General features: G+C 39.6%; 1 protein-coding gene across 11 annotated transcripts in view; it reads right to left on the reverse strand.

The window, feature by feature from the left end:
- The window catches only part of NPNT (nephronectin), a 93,667-nt gene that overhangs the window by 27,228 nt on the left and 45,658 nt on the right, over positions 1-20,781 (reverse strand). For 4 of the 11 annotated variants that reach the window (XM_061585475.1, XM_061585471.1, XM_061585478.1 and 1 more), the window contains 7 exons: positions 19,041-19,094; positions 18,535-18,627; positions 12,071-12,190; positions 10,332-10,451; positions 7,671-7,805; positions 4,673-4,795; positions 1,193-1,651 (listed from right to left, as the gene is read on the reverse strand). In XM_061585475.1, the coding sequence (XP_061441459.1) occupies positions 1,193-1,651; positions 4,673-4,795; positions 7,671-7,805; positions 10,332-10,451; positions 12,071-12,190; positions 18,535-18,627; positions 19,041-19,094 (1,104 nt within the window). The remainder of the gene's footprint in view (positions 1-1,192; positions 1,652-4,672; positions 4,796-7,670; positions 7,806-10,331; positions 10,452-12,070; positions 12,191-18,534; positions 18,628-19,040; positions 19,095-20,781) is intronic. The other 7 variants (XM_061585477.1, XM_061585481.1, XM_061585480.1 and 4 more) reach the window with 4 other exon arrangements.

Genomic DNA, 20,781 nt, shown 5'->3' on the forward strand with positions numbered 1-20,781 from the left:
GTACAGAAACCAAACCAAACTGTCACTTTAGCAAGGGGATAGTTTTAACGTGTCTCAAAGGACATGCTAGGAGTTGTTGAAGGAAAGCCAAAATCACTCCCCAAGCCATCAAGGAATGCACTTGTCCATCTGCCATAAGATAACAAAACTCACATACTATTTTGCTTAGCAATGCTCCTGTTTATGAAGCTGAAGCGTAAAATTTTTCCAAATACTTCCCCAAGCTCTATAATTAACCTCAGTCCTGGTGCTAAAGATGAAACATAGTGCTGGGTATTTCTTGGCAGGCATGCTGAAATGCAGAAGCCAGCAAATGTCATCTATGGCATGAAGTCAACTTGGCATAAAAGTAATGCAATATCTTTCAATGCAGTTCTTCGAATGATACTTCCTCATACAAGAAGCGTCTTTACAACCATGGGCTTTAAATGTGTCTCTTTTTGGTGGGTGCATTCCATAAAGCAGGAATCGAAAGTTATTTTTGATTTAATTTTTACAGTTGCTTAGCAATAAATACCCAGAGGATGGCTATGTGAATTTATGCATAAGAGCACTGTGTCATTTAAAAGCTTACACTCTAAAATAGAATTGGGTCCAAAAATGTCATCACTATCTACTTTGTGTCTCTCGTTTCATTCACAGTCGTAAAGCTGAAGAAACTTTCTATATCACAGCAACCTGTTCAATTCTCTGCCTTCAAAACCCACAATTAAACACTTCTGATAACAAATACTCTGAAATGCTGATTTTCAACTTCCTTATACAATGGGCACTGAACACCTTTCAGTGTTAAATGTTGAAGTGTGCCACAGTTTAGATCAGCCTTTGGGTCCCCAGATGTTGCTGGACTACAATTCCTATCAGGCCCAGCCAGCATGGCCAATGGTCAGTAATTAGGGGAACTGTAGTCCAGCAACATCTGGGGACCCAAAGGTTGGGAAAGGCTGGTTTAGATGGTTGGTGCTTCATTTGGCATAAACTGTTCCAGACCATCAAGAGGTACAATGTATGAAACACATCATTACAGCATACTTTGTTTACCACTTTTAGCCACAGCAAAAGTCCACCAGATCTTGCAAGACAAAAAAACCCAGTTATATTTATAATTTTATACCTTGCATGAGACTTCTAAAGTTTTCTCATTGTCAGCATTTCAAACTCCATTGGTACAAAATGATTCAGTATTACTTACTAAACACATCTCCTCGTGGTTTCTGAGGATCGATTGGTATCCTGTTGTCAACTGTAAATCCCTGTTGAGTTGTAGTTTCACTAGGAATGTGCAGTGACTCTTTAGTTGTAAGTTGTGGTGTTCCTGTCGTTATAGGCTTAGGTGCAGTTGGAGGTGGTGTTGGAGGCCTTGTTACCGGCGGAAGTCTCGTCACTGGCTTCAAAGCTGGCCTTGTTGTTGCAGGCTTTGTTACAAATTTGGTAAATGGTTTGTGTGTTGGCCTTGTGGTTGGCCTTGGACTGGGTCTTATTGTTGTCCTAGAAGTAGGCTTTGCTGGTATGTGGGGTGGTTTGATGGGCTGCCTCCTATCACCTGTTTCAGGTATCCTATTCGTCATGCCGCTGCTGCCTTTAGGAAAGGTTGTATTTCCCTTAAATACCCTGTATGGGCCAGATGGATCAATCATAACTTTGGGAATAGCTGGAGAAAAAAGATGGATGAAATTATCTCTCTGTGCAAAGCATACCAAGAACTCAATGCAAATCTACTGCTTTAGGATAGTCAAGGTTATCCCTCTCTTTTACTTTTAAAATGTGATTGAAAATATTGCCAATATAGCAATATTATTTCACAACCTTTCATAACGGTGTGAATAGCGTACATTGTTAAAAATGAGTATGGTCTAAGCAATTGCTATTTTTATGATGTGGTAATAGAAATTGTCTTTTTCAGGTAAGTGCTTGCAAGCACTGAAGCCAGTTTCACACAATCCACACATTCAAAGCCCAGAGACTGAGCATGTAAAATACATATATGAACACCTCTGCAGCAAAATGCTTTTCAAGAACTGTAAGTACAAGGACTATCCAGCTGAAATGTGAAGATAAAATTTCAGCAGGTGAAAAAAAAAATAAGATAAGCAGTATACCAAAAATTATAAATGATAATATCCTGGCTTCAGAATAATATACAGTAATATACATAAATGCACTGTAACACCAACCAATAAGAGTTTATTGTAAAACATTTTTGAGTACTTAAGTTTGTTACTGTTGTATGATTTATATATAATGTTTTGATGATGCTTGATTACATTTAATAAAAGTGTAAAATTAAAAATGATTTTTAAAAAGTAGGAGGGGAAACCTTGTTCTGGGCATATGCATTGCATGAATCGACTTAAACTGCAGTGTGGTTAGTAGTGAATTGCACCACTGCAGCTAGAGTATGATTCTACCCTTTGAAAGAGAAGTACATTTTCTCAAGGGAAGAGATAGGCACAGTCTTACCCTGGTGTCTGTGGATCCTGCAGTGCAAAATTACCCATGTTGTAGTATACCCCCATCCCACCTTGATAGCCTTGAACAACAAAGCTATGCTGTAGGGGGGTGCTTGCAGAGCAGTATCTTGTAGCACTGATGCAAGGACTCAAGCTGGCTCTGATCCTACTCTTACGAACTCCAAAACTTAGTGGGACGCTTCTATCATGATATGAGTCTCCCATGTCCTTGGCAATAGCTCCTAGGAATGTGAAGCAAGGGTCTGGAGATTCACAATGCAATGGTGACAATTCACATAGCAAGTAGTTCTAGACTTTGCAATCAGGATGAGGGGAGGCCATTTTTGGCAGCTTCCTCCTATCAAGTATAACTCTTGTGCTAGTTTACAGGCTTGGTCTAGAAAGCAAATATAGTTAGCGCTCTAGGCTTAACACAGTACAAATGATAATCTTTAAGACAACCAAGACGCTGAGATTGTCTACTTTGAAAGCTACGATCACTTCCTTATTTCCTCACAAAAATGAATTAACCAACAAAAGAATTATTGCTAGGTAAGAATATTTATCATTTACTGCAACTATTACATTTGTCATCCAAAATGTCTAATAAGGGTTGAAGCCTCACTGCATTAGGAACTGTACAAAGACAGAGACCATCCCTTACCCCACATTTCCCTCTGAGATGCCATCTCAGAGAGAACCACATTAAAAGGATCCTGTTCAACTCTGTCACGTGCCTCAGCTGAGCCAAAACCCGTCTCATTTTCAACAGTATCGAAAGCTGGTGAAAGATTTAGTACTATCACCAAGGCTATAAATCGAGTTCTCCAAAGAAAGAAAGAGATCTCTACTGAGTTTTAACTTATTCTTTTAAAATCACCGGTTCAGGTCCATCAAAGTCTTGCATGCATGTCACCTAACCAAATCAGGTTTCTATGGGGTTCAAAAATAGTCATACTACCAATCTCACTTCTTCACAATGACAAGCAATCATATTTCTTATCCACTGCCATTCCCATGGAGGTCACTGATTCAAAGGGTTGCCATAAGTCATAATCGACTAGAAGGCACATAACAACAACAACGCCATTCACATGCAGAATATCATTCCCAACAAGTAAACCAAAGCAAGTCACAAACAACTTTTCTTGCACAGATTCTTAGATCCCTCTCAAAAGCTAGTCACATGCTGTCAAAGGAACGCAGAGCTATGCTGTTGAAACAGAAGTAACTGTTAGTTCTCTAACTCTGCAAACTTGCAGAGGTGATCATATACCATGCAAAGTCCCTAAGAATTTCAGCATGATTAAGACTGTTGCTGTTTTCACAACTTGGGGGGCAGACTCTACAAAGTGTGTATGTGTGTATAGTCTATATAGAAATATTTAAAGGTTTTCTTTCTTTCCCCTATGTTTCTTCACATAGAGCTATTTGCACAATGCTGCCTTATATTGAATCAGACCATTGGTTTATCTAGCCCACCACTAGCTGGTATCATCTCTCCAAGGTCTCAGGCAGAGAACTGCCTGCTACCTGAAATCCTCCTAATATAAGATACAAAGGATTGAAAGTGGAATCTTCTTCATGCTCTACCACTGAGCCATGGCCTCTTTCCACTAGTTTAAGCCAATAACTCCCAAATTATCAGTTATGAACTAGCTGTGTTCAGAGCAGAATTACAGCAGGCTAGAAATGGGTATTGAGGTCCTGAGGTACTAAGAGCAGTTGAAAGTGCAAAGAGTGAATGTAGCTTTCAGATCAAGGGCAGGGCCGATGCACACATGGTTGGGAAAGATAACATTGCTTAGTACTTAATCTCTATAATGAAATTATTGAGACCCAGGTCACCTGCTGAAGTTAACCACTATGAAGTACAAACTGTGCACAATGCATACCAAGACAAGAAATAACGATCTACAGGAAAGACTTAGGAAACCAGACCATACTCCTGTTAAAAGCAAACTGCAGAATGCAAAATGTTAAAACAATTAGAACAATGTATAGAAACACAACTACAAACTAGGACTACGGGAGTTCCCTTCTAAAACATGAAAATAACTTGAGGAAATTTATTTTTACAATAGCATATCAAGGCTCAAAAAACTTGAAAGACACTATCTATTCCTTCAAAATTTGGTAAGTGAGAGGGGCACAATGATGCCTGACTATGTTTCTGCTCCCATTTGGATTTGGAACTCAAAATGAAAAGGATCATTACATACTTATGCAGTTCATTCCATCCCCTCGGTATCCTTCCTTACATTTACATTTGTAAGATCCCTGAGTATTGTAACACTGTGAAAAACCTCCACATTGATATTGGCCGAGTGAGCATTCATCTATGTCTGTAAGAGAAACATTGCATGAAGCCTTCTTTCATGTGACAGCAATCATAAGTTATATTTTCACAATGAACATGTAAACATCTATTGTCAGTCTCTTGCCTGTTGAAAGATTCAAATCAGGGGTGGAGAACCTGGTGCCCTCCAGCTGTTGATGAACTCCAACCCCTGTTATCCCTGACTATTGGCCATGCTGGATTGATGGGAACTGGAGTCTAATATCTGGAGGGCCACAGGTTTCCTCTCCCTTCATTTCCTTGAAATAAATCATGGGTTGCATCCAAGGGATTATTCTGTTAGTGCAGGATTTACACTTCCCAATGGAACTCCTACCTCCTCTCCCCATGCACACCCCACACCCTCCCCAATCCTGCTCCAGAAGTTTGGGAGAAACTTCAGAACAGATTTAGGGGATATGTGGGGAAGAGGGGGGAAGATTCTGTTGCAATCCCTGCTGAGGGATTTAGAGTGTAAATCCCTGTGCTAATGGAACAAGTTAGTTGGATACCTCCCCATATTTAACATATTGAAACACCACTCATGAAAATAAAAAAGAACTTGACAAATGATTGACTTTAATGATATTTTGATGCCCAGTCCCAACACGATGTTCCAAATAGTGTTTGGAAGTAACCTTCCATAGCAAATATTTATATATTTTTAGTAAATGGTTTTTAAAGAGGCACTGGAAATTCTTTGTAAATGTTACCAAGAAGGAATGGCTCAGACATTTTAGGACATTCTAATTATAACTGATAAGTATGTATGATGTGAGAAAGAAAATAAATAGATATAATTTTAAAAACTGTCAGGTAATTTGCTTTAAGAAAAGAAAAAACATTTAACTTAGCTTAATTTGATGTTCTTCCAAATGCACAACAGAATGTGCAAGACTCCCTCAATTCAAATCACAGTTGGCTGACTACATGCTTCTTCCGTAAACAATTAAAAAAAATTCATTCTTTTTCAGGAGTTTAACATTATTTTGAGAAATCCAATATTTTTGGTGAAGGTTGTGGAACGTGGGAAGCTGCCTAATATTGAACCAGACCATCAGCCCATCTAACTCAGTATTGTTCACGATGACATGCAGTGGCTCTCCAGGCTTTCATTTGAGGTCCCTCCCAGCCACACTTTGAGATGCTGGGGATTGAAACTGGGACCTTCTATGTGCAAAACAGATGCTCTACCACTGAGCTAAAGCCCTTTTGGTGCATGCAAGTTCTCACAATGCCACTGGGGGAACTGTAATGTGCAGACAGGCAGGTAGCAGGCAGTATCCAAAGCAACTGTGCAATGCTCATGTTTGTTGTGTATTCCAGGCACTGGCCCCTAATTGAATGCTGGAATGTGGATGAGTAGGAGGCATTAGAAGCTCCAGCACCATCAGCAGAAGCAGTGATGCCCACTGGATGACATATAGCTGTCACCACAGGGTAGATGTCTATTCAGTAACACACATCCTCTTCTCACATCATCAGTCCATCTCATGTGGAAGTGGAGCCTAATGCAGGTAAGTGTTAGTTTACTGTTAGTCAGAAATCTAGTGGAAATAAATCAGATAAGAGATTGTTCAGTGGTGACCCCAAGAACAGAATGCTCTGCCAACAGAGATTCAGCAGGCGCCTTCTTTTTCAACTTTTCAACGCTTGCTGAAAACCTCTCTATTACGCCAGGCTGATGTAGGCAATAAAGAAGATGTCTTTTTGCAATAGCTGACCTATGTTTTTACTGTATTTTTAATGGTTTTTACTGTACAGGTGTTTTTTTACTTGTAAACTGCTTTGATTTTTTAAATGAAACAGTGGTATACAAATATATTTATAAATAAAATAAAATAAAATTGCAGCGATCAGCATTTATGTTGGTGAATTGCTCTCTGATCTAAGCCATTCCTACAATAAATCTGAATAGGGATCTGTGTTTGCAAAGGAATCATAGAAGTGGTCACTATGTTTCCAAAATGTTTGTTATGAATTTAGGGCCTTCACAAGAAGGAAATCTTGCTGAGCGACCATAGATTATTTTAAGAGATAAGGCCTATGTTAGCTATTTCAGGACTTTGAAAATTAGTTCACTATGAAGAGCTTGTGCAGCAGCAATAAAAAGATCTTCCTTCTAGAGATTCTTATCCAGTAAATCTCACTAAATCTTAAATTAGTATTCCGCAACACTCAAATCATATTAGAATATGTCTCATTTTAAGCAGGCTGACTGGGAACAAGAAAACCCATTACCATCAAAATGAGGTTTCTTGCTGTAATTCCCGTTACAGTATGAACTCAACACTTGTAAAAATTCAGTACTAAAGTCTATGGTGAATTAATTCTTGGGCAATTAAAGACAAATTGTATGCAATTAAGGTAAAACATGGACTATACACCCTTGTTCACAGGCTGTCTGAACTATTTTAGCCTCCATATTGGACATCGTAGGCGTTGCTCTGTTATACTCAATCTCAAAGACTGGAAAAGCAATTGAGGTAACAATTCTATCCCAATGTGAGGGAAATTTACTGTATTCTAAGGATGGAACTACACCTTATGGGAGATACAGAGCTACATCCATAATCAGCATATGTCAAATTCTCCTCCATAATGTCCCTCGTACTGTCACCTTGTATTGTGACATCATAACACTTTGCATTTTCCCAACCCAATAGTTGCAACTAATGAAGTGAAGCAGTGCTGAAGAACAATGCATATAGCTACTACATGCTAATATGGCTACTACACTACTACTTGCAGAAAAGAGGGCAACTCATGCCTCCCATAATATGTAGTTCTGCCCTGATGCAGGTAGATTTGGAGTAACACATATATGTTTGTGCACACACTTTTCTTCTAGGAATCTTTCTGTGATATGTTCATTTCATTACCATGACACTGGTATTTTCCTCCAATGTACATCAAATCAAATCCTTTGTGACACTTGCAAATATAGCTTCCGAAAGTGTTGACGCATTTCCTGAATCGAGGACAGGTAACTCTTCCAGTGGCACATTCATCAACATCTACAAGTAGAAACCCATTAATCATTTACAACAGGCTTAATATGTTTAAGCTAATTATACATTCAAACATCCATACATCTCTTTATGGTAGGGAAAAAACATTTTTGGAAATTGCCTTTTAATTTTTAAGGCATATTCCAGGGATGGGAACCTCTGGCCCACAAGGCCTCTCCATTTGGCCTGCAAGGCCATTTTCCTGAAACTATGCCAACCTGCCCCACACCTGATGTCATATGTGATATCATCTGTGGGACAGGGAGAGATGCAGCTGCAGAAAACAAGACTGAATTCCCTGCACATTGGCAGATGCACAGGGAGTTCAATCCTGCTTGGTTCAGCCATGCCAGCAGGAAGCAGGATTGAACCCCATGCTCAACTTTTCTGTCCCCATCCTCTAATGGGTGCCATTAGCTTATAATAAGCATCTGTATCATTGTTCATTTTTGTTTGTCAAGCCTAAGCAGTAGATTTCTGTGTAATACCCAGTCACCCACATGAATTTTTGGCCAGTACTGATTGTAGGAGAATAGAGGTGCATCATCAAAATGTTTTATTGGGGGGGGGGTTAATGGAGAGATGCAAAAGCCTCAGACTCATGCTTTAAAATTGCAATTTATTATAGTCTGAACATTTATTTATTAAATTTATATCCTGCCCTTCCTCCTACAAAGAGCCCAGGGTGGCAAGTTGTTTCAGGAATGATCATTCTTGGGGGCAAAAGGTCTTCATGTATCTTACTCTAGGAGCCAGTTGAATCAACTCACTCAGGGAATATTGTTTCATGAAATTTTCTTTCACAAAAGTATATCCTGAGTGAATTGTTTCAGCCGATGTTCCAAGGTAAGAGGCAAATATACCCTTTACTCTTGAGAAGATCAATCTTAAAATGTGTCAGACAATATGCTATTTTCAAGCACCAGTCTGAGGCTTTGCCCTCCCTTATTTTTAACCAATGCTGCTGTACAGGAGTTTAATCATTATTAGTTACTTTTAAAATTAAAGGTCACTGGGTGAGCTCATACATAATATCCAAACATAGTTTAGTGAAGGGATGTGATTACTTTGTGACCTTCCAGATGTTGTTGGACTCCAACTCCTATCATCCCGGGCTGACATGGTCAATAGTCAGGGTTGGTGGCAGCTGTAATCCAGCAACATCTGGAGAGCCAAATGCTACCCACCCTAGGTTTAGTACTACATGGAGCTGTACCAAACCTGATCAAATAGTTAGCCTCGTATGCTTCCCTCCCACAAGGCCAGGAGGACTGCTGCAGAAATTAGTTTCACTTTCAAAGAAAGTTGGCTTGTCATGTTTTATGAGCGAGGAATCTTAGCTTTACAACAAATGCTGATTAGTTAAACAAGCCAACTTCATAATCCCTGGTTTGAAGTTGGCTTGTTTTGAAATTTACCAGAGTTATATATAATAGATACTTCTATCTGCTGCTGCTGCAAAAAGGATTGTTGTGTCCTGCATATATGCAAGCGACCTGTTTTACTGGCATTATTGCTATGGGCTTTAAGGCTGCATTTTTATTTATTTATTTATTTTCTCAGGTGTCTTATACACCCTTCACCACAAGGTCCCAGGGCAGGTTACAACAATAAAATATATGATTATTTTTTAAATAGTTACAACCATAAAACAAGTACAGAAACCATTAACAGCAGTTCCATATGTGAAACAATTAAAAACAATATATAATAACAATACAAACATTTTAAAACAAGTCCACTATGTTTAAAATCATTCTAATACAAACTAGACTGCATGAAAAAAAATTTAACAGGCAAAGCTTCCCTTAAATTTTGTGGGATTTCCCTTCTTGGAAAAACCAAACTAGCTGAATATCTGCTTTTCCTTTAGCTCTTAAAGGCATAGGGGCCCTGTGAAGAGAAAATGTGGTGATCCTACTTGTCCCCTGCAATGTACAATCTGAGGAATCACACTGGCAGCCGGATTGTCAACTTTTTATTAATGACTCAATTCCTGTGACGTGCAAAAAATAAGCAAGTGAAGGCTGCAATCCTATGCACTTAGGAGTAAGCTCCCTTGATCACAGTGGTACTCACTTCCAAGTATACCTGCAGGAGGGACAAGTGACCTGAGACTGTTTCAGGTAAATATGGACAGTTTAAGCATGTACTATTAGCAATTATAACAATGTTTTTAGGATCTCAAGTATTTTGGGCAAAAAACCCCAGATGTAGAAACAGCTTCTTATTCTAATATTAGCTGCCTTGCCTTCACCCCACCATCCCAATGCACAACAACCACCACTGCTGCCCAGAATTTCCCAATGATCATGGAAGGGACAGCATGAAATAACATGTTTATGGCAGTGGAGGCAGGTGACTCTGATTTCAATGGTGCCTTGAATCCGCTCTGTGGTTTAGTATGAACTTTCAAGGACTTTCAGCATCTTGGACAGCTCCCTTAAAGTTCAGACTAAAATCCGGAGCAGATTCACTGCCCCACTGACATTAGAGCCACCAGCCTCCACTGGTTTGTGACGTTTGACTTACCTATACAAGTTCTACCATCGGATGCTAGTTGTAAGCCTGGGGAAGGACAACGGCAGTGCACTTCCCCTTTCACTACATCACAGCCATACTGACAGTTTGCCATGGAACATGAGAGGGCATCTGTGGAGACATTATATTATTAATCACGATGATGATGATAGCCATAATATATTAATTATTAACAGCAACATTTAAGAGCTTTGTCAAATTGCATTTTATCAAGGGGTTTTAATATAAAATTGAGCAGCAGAAGAAACTAATAGAAAGATCTTCGTAGGAAAGGCAATACATCTTAGAGAACAATGTATGCCTTTGTTTGTATCCAACTACTTTGTGCAGCAGCCTTTCTCAACCTGGTGACCTCCAGATGCTACTGGACCTCAATTGCCATCATTGCTGATGGCATCATTGGTCAAGTCAGGAGGGACGTTTGGGAGTTGCTTACCAAAACATCTGGAGGGCATCAGGTTGAGCAAAGCTCCAATCCACCTATATAGGGAGCCTGTTCAAATGAGCAGCTGACCTTGGAGTGAGTTTAGTTGTCTGTATTGTCCTGCCAAATAGTACAGGGAACTTTTACCATACACCAGGTACTGATACGAATTAAAATGTGTGACAAGATGGCAATCTGTACTCTCCTGTTGCTCTTTAGAACCTTGAAGTAATGTTTGCTGATGGGTAAATGTTTTAATGGATTGGGTCCTTCAGTAAACTGACTAACACAAACCATATCTATTCTTAGATAAAACTGGTATGCTTTTATCTGAAACTCTCCTTCTTAAATCTAAACTCTTGACAGTATGGAAAGTTCTATCATTCTCTCTCCCATTCTTGGTGCAGTGAAGCATTCAACACATTCACTTTTATTGGAAGAAAGAGAACTCTGATCCTTGGAAAGCTGATCCAACAATTTTCACATACAGAAGCCAGCAGGCACCTGACAATTTTAATGGGTTGCATTTACCTTATGCAGTAACACAGACAGGTATGCTGTGGCTCTTTCTGAGTACTGCATTACCACATTCTCATATGTGATCATTGTGAGTAAAAGAATTGCTAAGCTTGTGTGTCCTGCAGGGATGCATGAGGAATTCAATTTCTGTGAATTCCAGTGTGAACTGACCTGATCCACACCTTCCAGACTAATGTGTGAATGAGAACCTAATTCCCCTTCAGGTTTCATACTTCTCCAAATTTTGCCTTACAGTTCTCGGCTCAAACAAAACAAAACAAACTCATTAAAAATGTTTAATTTAGAAAAAATACATTTAGAAATTCCCGCTTTGAGATACAATACATGGTTATATCCAATTAATTTCTACTCTGAGTAGACCCACTGAAATTAATGGACCTAAGACATGTCCCTAAATTTCAGTAAGTCTACTTTGAGTTTGACTAACATTAGATGCAACCCTGTATCTATACACATATTTTGTGATAAAATTCTTATTTAAATATGATTTTGTTCATGTGGTTTTTTTAAAATCACAATTTAATGCAGAAATTAGACAGAACATACTTATTAATGAACATGTATGTAGTCAACATGGAGTGCAAACTGTTCTGTCCGTTCCTTATATTTTGTGATGAAAAAAAACCTAATGGAATTAATTGTTCCTTTCCTCGCTTTTTGCTTGTCCAGTTTTACAGAGAGTTCATCTTTTACTGGTTTAAAGGTGTTGTGGTTTTTAAATGATGGGTTTATTTTTTTTAAAAAAACACTAAGGGGCTTGACTTACTAGAACATGATCCATCTGGCATAAGCATGTATCCATTCAGACAATAACACTTGAAGCTGCCATAGGTATTCATGCACCGGTGTTTGCATGGCCTTGGTTTTAATCCACACTCATTGAGATCTAAACAAGGCACAGAGGAGAAAAAAACAGAGCAGGCATTACATATTGGCATTTTTTAAATTGCACAAGATGGTAGTGGTCAGGTTATCTTCCTAACCCAGGCCAGCCTTGACCCTAAGATAATTCCTACAATATATTCCTCTACCTACATGCAGTCAGTCTGCTCATAATGCTTCTAACCCTGTTAACAGTATTGTACACTCTCCTTTTCCATTCCACATCACTTCTCCCTGCCTACCTAGCCTTGCTTAAGGCTTTTGTTAGCACCAGACTTAACCCATGTTAGTGTAAACTGTATCTAAGGTCTGTGCTGATATAAATCTTAATCATTGTTAAAAATGGTTGGCTGACTAACTGGTTAGAGAGAAGAGCTGAAAGAAAGGAGGAGTATTGTATATGATTCAGCAACCTTTACAGCAGAGGCAGACGACCTTTTGTCTGTCAAGGGCCGCATTCCTTTAGGGGCACATACCAGAGAATCAAAGTCAGCACTGGATGGGATCAGAGCCATAAGTGGGTGGAGCTACTCTTCTCTCTCTCTCTCTCTCTTTCTGTCACCCCTTTCCTCTTTTTCCCCCATCAACCTCTGCTTTTCTGCCACCCCTTTCTCTTCCTATATCTTTTGCCCACACCCTTTTTCTTTCTTTTTTTGCCACCCCCTTCCATCCTTTACTTTCCCTCTTCCCACCACTCTGGCCCAGCAGGCTGAAGAGAGATGAACAGCTCACTCTTGCCAGAGCTGTAAACTGATAGCTTGCCAGAGAGCTTTTCAAATTTAGCATGAGAGTAAGCTGAGGGCCGCATGGGGCCGGAGGGCTGAAGGCTCCCCATCCTTGAAAACTGGCCTACATCCTTTTAGGATGGAGGTTCTATCACATTCCATGTATTAGGATAGATTTGACTATAGATAGACCTATATGACGAAACTGCTCCATTGCATTTCTTTAAAATCTGGTTCAGTGAAGTTCTATAGGTTGTCAAGAGAAAGCGGATATTAAGTTGAGAACATAACCTAAATCTAGTAGATAGAATAGGTTCATTTCTTTTTTAAAAGAAATGCAGTGGCTTAATAAAACTGAATTCCAGGTCTCCTGTTGTATTCTTTGGATCATTCTGAATATGACACCATCTGGTATAATATATTTTGGAGCACAAGTGTAATGATATTGGTTAGCTATTAGTGGCACAGTCTAAGAATAACGTGTATATATTTTTAAATGTTTCTGATGAGAAGTATATTAACACTTATAGAAGGAGCTTCTATAACGTTGAATTTAAATTAAATGTATACTGAATATTTCTGCTGGCTTTACATAATAGCTTCACCAGTAGGACAGTGGAAGCATCTATTTATTTATTAAATTTATATCCTGCCCTTCCTCCCAAGGGGAGCTCAGGGCAGCTATTAACAAGTAATACAACATTTTAAAAAAATTAAAAACAAAACTTCTTTAAAAACATGTTAAAAACAAAACATCTTTAAAATATTTTTAAAACATAACATCTTTAAAAACATGTCAAAAACAATTACAGTACGGATGCAGACTGGAAGGCTTGTTGCAAGTGCCAGAGTTTTATTTACGGGGTGTGTGTGTGTGTGTCAGTATTTGAAGTATTCATTTCTTGGAAAACATTCTAGAAATATTAGGAAGATGCTTAGGGTCAGATTTCTTTTTCCCCACTGGTGTTCCGTGCATTGGCCAAAAGCAATACACAAATTTAATTAAAGCTAAAAAAAACCTGTGTGATTTCCCTCCCTTCCCCAAACTTTGTTATCTGTTGGGAAATGTTTTGCACTTTCAAGTTACATTTGTAACAGCTTCCCTCCTGTATTGGGCAAGGGGGGGGAGTAATCAAATGTACACAGGCAAGGGGGGGAAGTAATCGAAAGCCTAGAGTTACTTTTTTGGATTGTTGTGAGTTGTTTGTCATTCTTTGAGCACATATCTGATCGTTTCATAATTGCACTCAAAATGTCCATGCAGGAGGGTTTCCACAACAATATCTCTCTAAGTGAATCCACTACTATTGGGAGAGTTATACTAAAATGTATATATTTCCCAATTCCATGGCAAAAATGTTACATTGTTGCAAATGATAGCAGCAGAAAGAAAATCACAGGGGCACCTAACTGTCCAGCACTTCTCAGGTAGAAAAATACTCCCCATAAACTGGCTCTGTGCTGCATCCAGAAACAGTAGTTTCCCAACATTATATCTGCATTATGCACCACCAGAAAATACAGATATAATTCCTCTGGGTTATCACTTATCTGAATTGTGCTTGAACTAGACCTTTCTTTTCCATTTGAACTACCCAGGAGAAGTACTGTTTCTGTGTGCCTTGTAAGTATCAGGTGTGCTGAGTCAATGCAACTGACACCTGAAAAATCCATCACCTGAAACTGCCTATGTGGTGGCCTTCACATGTTGTTGGACAACAACTCTCATGATCTTTGACCATTAGCCATGCAGGCTTGAACTGAAGGTAGTTGGAATCCAACAACTTCTGAGGGAGCAGAGGTTTCCCCACCATGTTTCAAAGGCTATCATCCACTTGTGCAGTCATCATGACTCAGCATCCTTGTTGAGGTTAAAAAGGCTGCCCCCAGTGGGAACAGCCAACAATGGCCCTGGAAATATATGACTGAACAAATGGACTATACACTTTAAAACAGGGCTGGGTAACCCCCCAGATGTTATTAGTACAACTTTCATCATCCCTGACTATTAGTCATGCTGGCTGGAGCTGATGAGAGTTGGACTCCAATAGCATCTGGAGGGCACCATGTTGTCTACCCTTTCCCTGGTGTTTGTAACTGTTTTACAAAACGTTGCATTACAGAAATATGCCTATAATCATTGTTTAGCTCTTGGTTTTACTCCTACTAATCGTTCCAACAACCCTGACAGTTAGATCATCCCTCTATTCCAAAAAGGGTGTGAATATATGAGGCTGAGAGAGAGAGAGTGGCAAGGAGAGAGAGGGCCACCCATTTTCATGGAGGAGATTTCCTGATTTGTAACTTGCCCATTAGACAATATACTTCACCAACTCTTTCTACAGATTTTTGTTTAAATTTTGTTGTTTAAGGAAGGGCTGTTTATTTCTGAACAGGTTCAGACTAACATTAATATTTAGCTTGGAGTCAAGAGAAATGCAATATTTTTCTTAATGAACTGGCATGCACATGCTATGTTTTCTAAAAAGGTCAGGAAACTTGTCTTTTGTCTGTTTTTTTAATTTCATGGGCTTTCTTAACATCTCACTTAGCATCATAAATTCTTTCTGCACAAAAGAGGGAATGAAGTTTAACCCAGAAGTTTGGATCAGCCTAAGATGAAAAGTTTCAAAGACTTTTCAGAATTGCTTCACACCATCTACTACAATCCTCCTTGCTCCCTTTCTCTTCCCAAAACTTTAAATGAGGGGTTAAGAGGTATCTTAATGTGAGCCCATTTATACTCACTGAGATTTTCCTTCATTATTCAAAGTGAAACAATTTGGCAACAAAGCCATTCACACTCAGATGCTACAATCATACAGGTGTGTGTGGGGGGGGTAGCTGGCTGCGTGGGAAGGACAACAACAAGGTCACCATCAAAGCTGCATACTGAAAAGCTTTTAGAGCAGGTTGGGTGTTGCAGCACTTTGGAAAAGCAGTCCCAGATATAAGCGCAGGCTGCTAAGCTTGGACATCACATTGCAAGAAGAGAGACAATTAATATGAACACATGAAATGCTTCAGAAAGAGAAGTGCTTGTGCACTGTTGTATTAGCATGTGAGCTGCCTCTTAATGTCCAAAGATGAGACTCCTTTAATAATGTGGTACGTTATATGTAACAATGACATTTTATCTCCTGTTTGTAATTGTATTGCATCATTGTGACCTAGATGCTCTGGAGCTGCTTTCATACATACTTCCAGGGCCAGCATTGGGGGTGGGGTGAGGGAATCAATGGACACCTACACAGAACCACACTATGTTAGGGACCCATGTCTAACCCCTGAGAGTCCCAAATTCTGAAGCTCTTTGCTGACTCTGTCTGTTCACCTGCCCTCTCCAAGCACAGAAGCAGTGACAAGGGTGATGCAAAGGAGCAGCCACCTCCAATCATTTCTCCGTCCAAGCAGCTGTGTGGCTTGGACCTGGGTCGAGAAGGCAAGCTAACTGACAATGATGACAGTGAGGAGGAGAGCCCAATCAGAAAGTGGAGTTCCCTAAAGGCATCTTCTTGACCAATGCCCCTCCCCCAAACTTGGCACCATGTCATTCTTACACCCTGGTAACTCTGCAGATTGCTTGTGTATTACGGAGGAGACAAAGGAGGAGGACACAGCCTTGGGCATGAGAATTAGGGATGGGAGAATCTGTCAGTTTTGGTTTCTCTTTTTTTTCATGTTTACATTTTTAAATTTAGTTCTCCACATTCCCACATTAGTTTGCAATTCTCATGAAAATTCAGTAGCATTTTCATGCAAATTTCTCCTATACACATCTTTCTGTGCAATCTTGTACATGTTATTTGCCTGGAAAACTGCATTGAAAAACATGGAGAAATGTGAATCTTGAAGGATGGCTGTGTTTCAGAAAGCACAAACTAGTTAGGATTGCCTTTAATTGTGAGTTGATTTTCTCTCCCATCCCCTAATGAGAATAACATTTTTTTAAAGGCATAGGGAAGGATTTGCGTCACACCTTATGTCACATTTGAAGTTCTATCCAACAAGTGGCTTTGGCACTAGCAAGAAGATTTTCGCCAGGAGGAGGAGATGATATAGTGTTAATTTCAGAGGGCAATAATCACAACATCTCAGCAACACAGGATCCTGGATCAGAGCACAGGTACAATTTTCCCCACCACAGAAGCACTTCTTTGAGCAACATCACCTGGCAGTTCTCCTTTTGCAACAACCACCAAGGAGCCCTAGGAAACATGCAGCACTGTTCAAGAGCATTCAGATTTTTATTGTCAATTTCAAATTTGTACTGTGCTAGTCCACAAAGATGAATTAAGGGCCTGCACAAGGGCCACAGACAAAACACATATGGAATTGACCTAATGAGTCTTACAAATAATCCAGAGCAGGGCTCTATGTGGCCTGTAAATATATAATGCTGTAAACAATCATATTGAGAAAGTATCTTTGGTACATATTACTTTTTCTGAAACAGGAAGCTGCTTTCTAATACCAGGTCAAGCTACTTCTACCTCTATCCCAGAGATGTCTACTTTCTGATTGGCAGTAGCTCTAGTGTCTCAGGCAGGTTTTTTTTTTCCATCCTCTGCTACCTGACACTTGGCATTCCTAGGTAGAAATTGAAATATTCCTTTCTGAAATCCTGGGGAGCCGCTGCTAGTCTGCATAGACCACAGTGAATTAGATGAACCAGTGATTTGACTTTGAATAAGGCAGCTTCTAAATTTTTACTTTATATTCCTAACTGGAGATTCAGTAATTGATTGTGGGGCCTTCTGCATGCAGTACATGTATGATCCCTGTTTCTCAGATATTAATGGGTAGGTTAGATTTTAGTGTTATTGTTGGAATTTTAAGGCTCTAACGTGAATTGTATGTTTTTATGTTGTGCATCACCAGAGTGGCTGGACAACCAGCCAGATGGGCAACTAATAAATTTAATAAATAAATAAATAATATTAATGAAAGCATGTAAAGCTATGAACTGCACAACTGCCTGTATTGTTCATCTGTCACTGCCATTCCCACAGTACAATTTATATGTTTTTACATGCTCTATACATACTAACACTGGTATTATTATATGTCTTAGAAAACCACCCCACCACCCCGACATTAATGATTATTAAACAAAATTATGAGTCCTATTTCAATCAGGCTGTTTCCTTAACCTATGAAGGGATTTGGCTTTATTCTATTTTTTTCCTTGCATTTGGTGTTTAATGCTTGCCATGTTCTTTTGTATTTTATGGATTTGTAAGAGATTCTGAGACACCTTTTTGCGAAAAGTGATCAATACATGTAAATAATAATAATAATAGGAAGCAACTTTTTTCTTGGTTTTAAAAAAGAGCTTAGGAAAAGCAGCAGGTATCCCAAAAGATCAGAGCAGGAAGGGAACTACAGGAGTAAATGAAGAGAATTGTCGAAGGTCAAGCCTTTCCAGGAGAGAAAATTACAGCCTCAAGGAAGTGTCAATGCTCAGTCGCTTTGCATGCCAATTATACTGCAGGCTGGGCTTTCATGTGGCAGCCAAAAGAAGTTCATTATCCTTTCAGCACACTTGCAAGAGGTTTCACCATAGGTTTAAAGCCGTGCAGGTGGAAGGAACGCACCACCTGAAGCAAAGGTTTTTCCTCACCCCTCCATGGAAAACGTGTTGCATGATGATCCGGAGGGCTGAAAAAAGGTGGTTCACTGGGCCAGTCATGTGAGGTGGCATGCAGGTGTTCAGCTTCACAAGTTGAGGAGAAGGCATAATAAAAGTCAGAAGACTAAGACCCAGTAAATCAACATGGCAGTTTATTATGTCACTTACCATCAGTGGAGACTTGACCATTTCAATTATATTAACACAGAGAAAAAGCAACAAGGTAGATTGGGAGGTGGGTAGATATATATTTTAATTGAACTTTTGCCATGTTCCTAAGAACAGTTGGTTTTCAAACTGTGATCCAGGATCTCCCATGCCTGACATATAAACCTTAGAATGAATCCTCTGTGGATCTGCAGTCACCCATTTCTGGGCAAACAACAATTTAAAGAGTCCTATAGCAACTATTTCCTCCTGTTTCAATGAGAATCTGGCTGTACAGAGTGCTTATTGGTTGGATTTTGTGCCCATCATGAAGCCACACTCTTCCTCACCTCTGTATCCACCTATGCAGAAAGTGAATTGAGTCCTGGAGCAACCAGTTCCTCCTGTTTCAAAAAGAACCTGGCTGTGTTAAGTGCAGATTGGTTGGATTGTACTAATCATGAAGCCATTCTCCTCCCTCTACACACAAAGTGAATTCAGCCCTGGAGCAACCAATTATTTCTGTTTCAATCAGAATCTGGCTGTGCAGAGTGCTGGTTGGTTGGATCTTGCCTTTTTGTAGCAGTCATGAAGACTCTGCCCTTGCCCAGTTTTTTTTTAAAGGATTTGTTTTAGACGGAAAAAGGGACAGCCAAAGAAAGATTGAAATAGAAAAAATGTGAAGCAGCTGAAATGTTTAAATTAACAGCCCAAAAATCCTGTTCAAGGCATACAGGGGAAAGCAAAAAAAACCCCACCATGGTCTTTAGAAATGTGCAACATTCCTTGGCAGACACACAGAGATTCTTCAGCAGAGAAATCCGTGTGAAATGGATTCCCTGAAGGCAGAAGTTCAAAAGCCATGGTCCTAGAAAACCACCTATAAACAAGCTTTTAAAATACAAAGTAATAATACAATTGCTCTATGGAGAAATTAACAATATATTCAGCAGTGTCTTGTGGGCACAGTAGCTTGAATGCAGAAACAAAGCCCTTTGCCTTCCACTCTTGAGTAGTCCCTATATTCATACATTAATACTTCCTCTTTCATTCATTTCAGTGGAGTAAGAGCAGTTCCAGCTACACATTCCTTCTGTGGATGCAGAGTTGCCATCACATCATTAAAATGAGCAATGTGTATAATGAGCAATGTGCAGGAACTCCACACAGGCAGGAGCTCTGTATGTACAGAAATGGAGCTTGGGATCAGGAGAATTTCAGGTTTATGGCGCTATAGACCTTCACAATGAACACACTGGGTACCTGTTTGGGCAATCTACAGATTATACATCCATCTTAAAGTATTTAGGATGCATGTTTTTAGCATGCAGCTTCTACCGGGAGGAAGGGTGAGATATAAATCAAATAATAAATAAATAAATAAACAAACTCTAAGGGTGGGTTAGACATTACAATAGAAACATGGGCTCCTTATCTTGTGCTTCCCTCGTAAGCCTAAAGCGGAGATGGTGGCATTTACTTTCAGGGGAAAATTAGTATACATTAATGGGTGCTTAACCCTTCCCTTGCATGCTGATTGCCTCCTCCTAATACTTTCTCCCTCTCCAACAGTTTTAATACACTTCTTCTACACCAGATCCAAAACCTAGCTTGGGGGAGAAGGAGTGATTGTCCTGGGGGAAGACCACTGGAGGGAACAATGAATGACCACAGGCCAGTTAACTGTTCTGGCTTCCCACCAGCTGATCCTTTCCTGCAAACATCCATCCACTTTCCCCATATTATCTTACACATAATTGGGTCCACAAGTTTGCCTCCTGGGTCCACTGTAAGATTTATTGAAATCCTGTCGATTTTTCTGACCTGTGATTATTTCACACTATTTCAGATGAAATGTAAGTGGCCACTTATGTATCATCAAAAAAGAGGAAATACTGTACATCTTCATCAAAAAAGGAGAGGACACTATACTATAATTATACTATTCCTATAATTTAAGTAGAAATCTAGTACATCTCATCCTTGTGGGGAAGATTGTGATCAGGTGACCTTTGGGTCTGTTCAGTCTGCTGCCCAGGTGCTAACTGTTGATGGGTCACTTCAAGGTCCCTCCTGCTCTCCCTTCTTATG

The sequence above is a fragment of the Rhineura floridana genome, chromosome 9, assembly GCF_030035675.1.
Source record: "Rhineura floridana isolate rRhiFlo1 chromosome 9, rRhiFlo1.hap2, whole genome shotgun sequence".
NCBI lineage: Eukaryota > Metazoa > Chordata > Lepidosauria > Squamata > Rhineuridae > Rhineura > Rhineura floridana.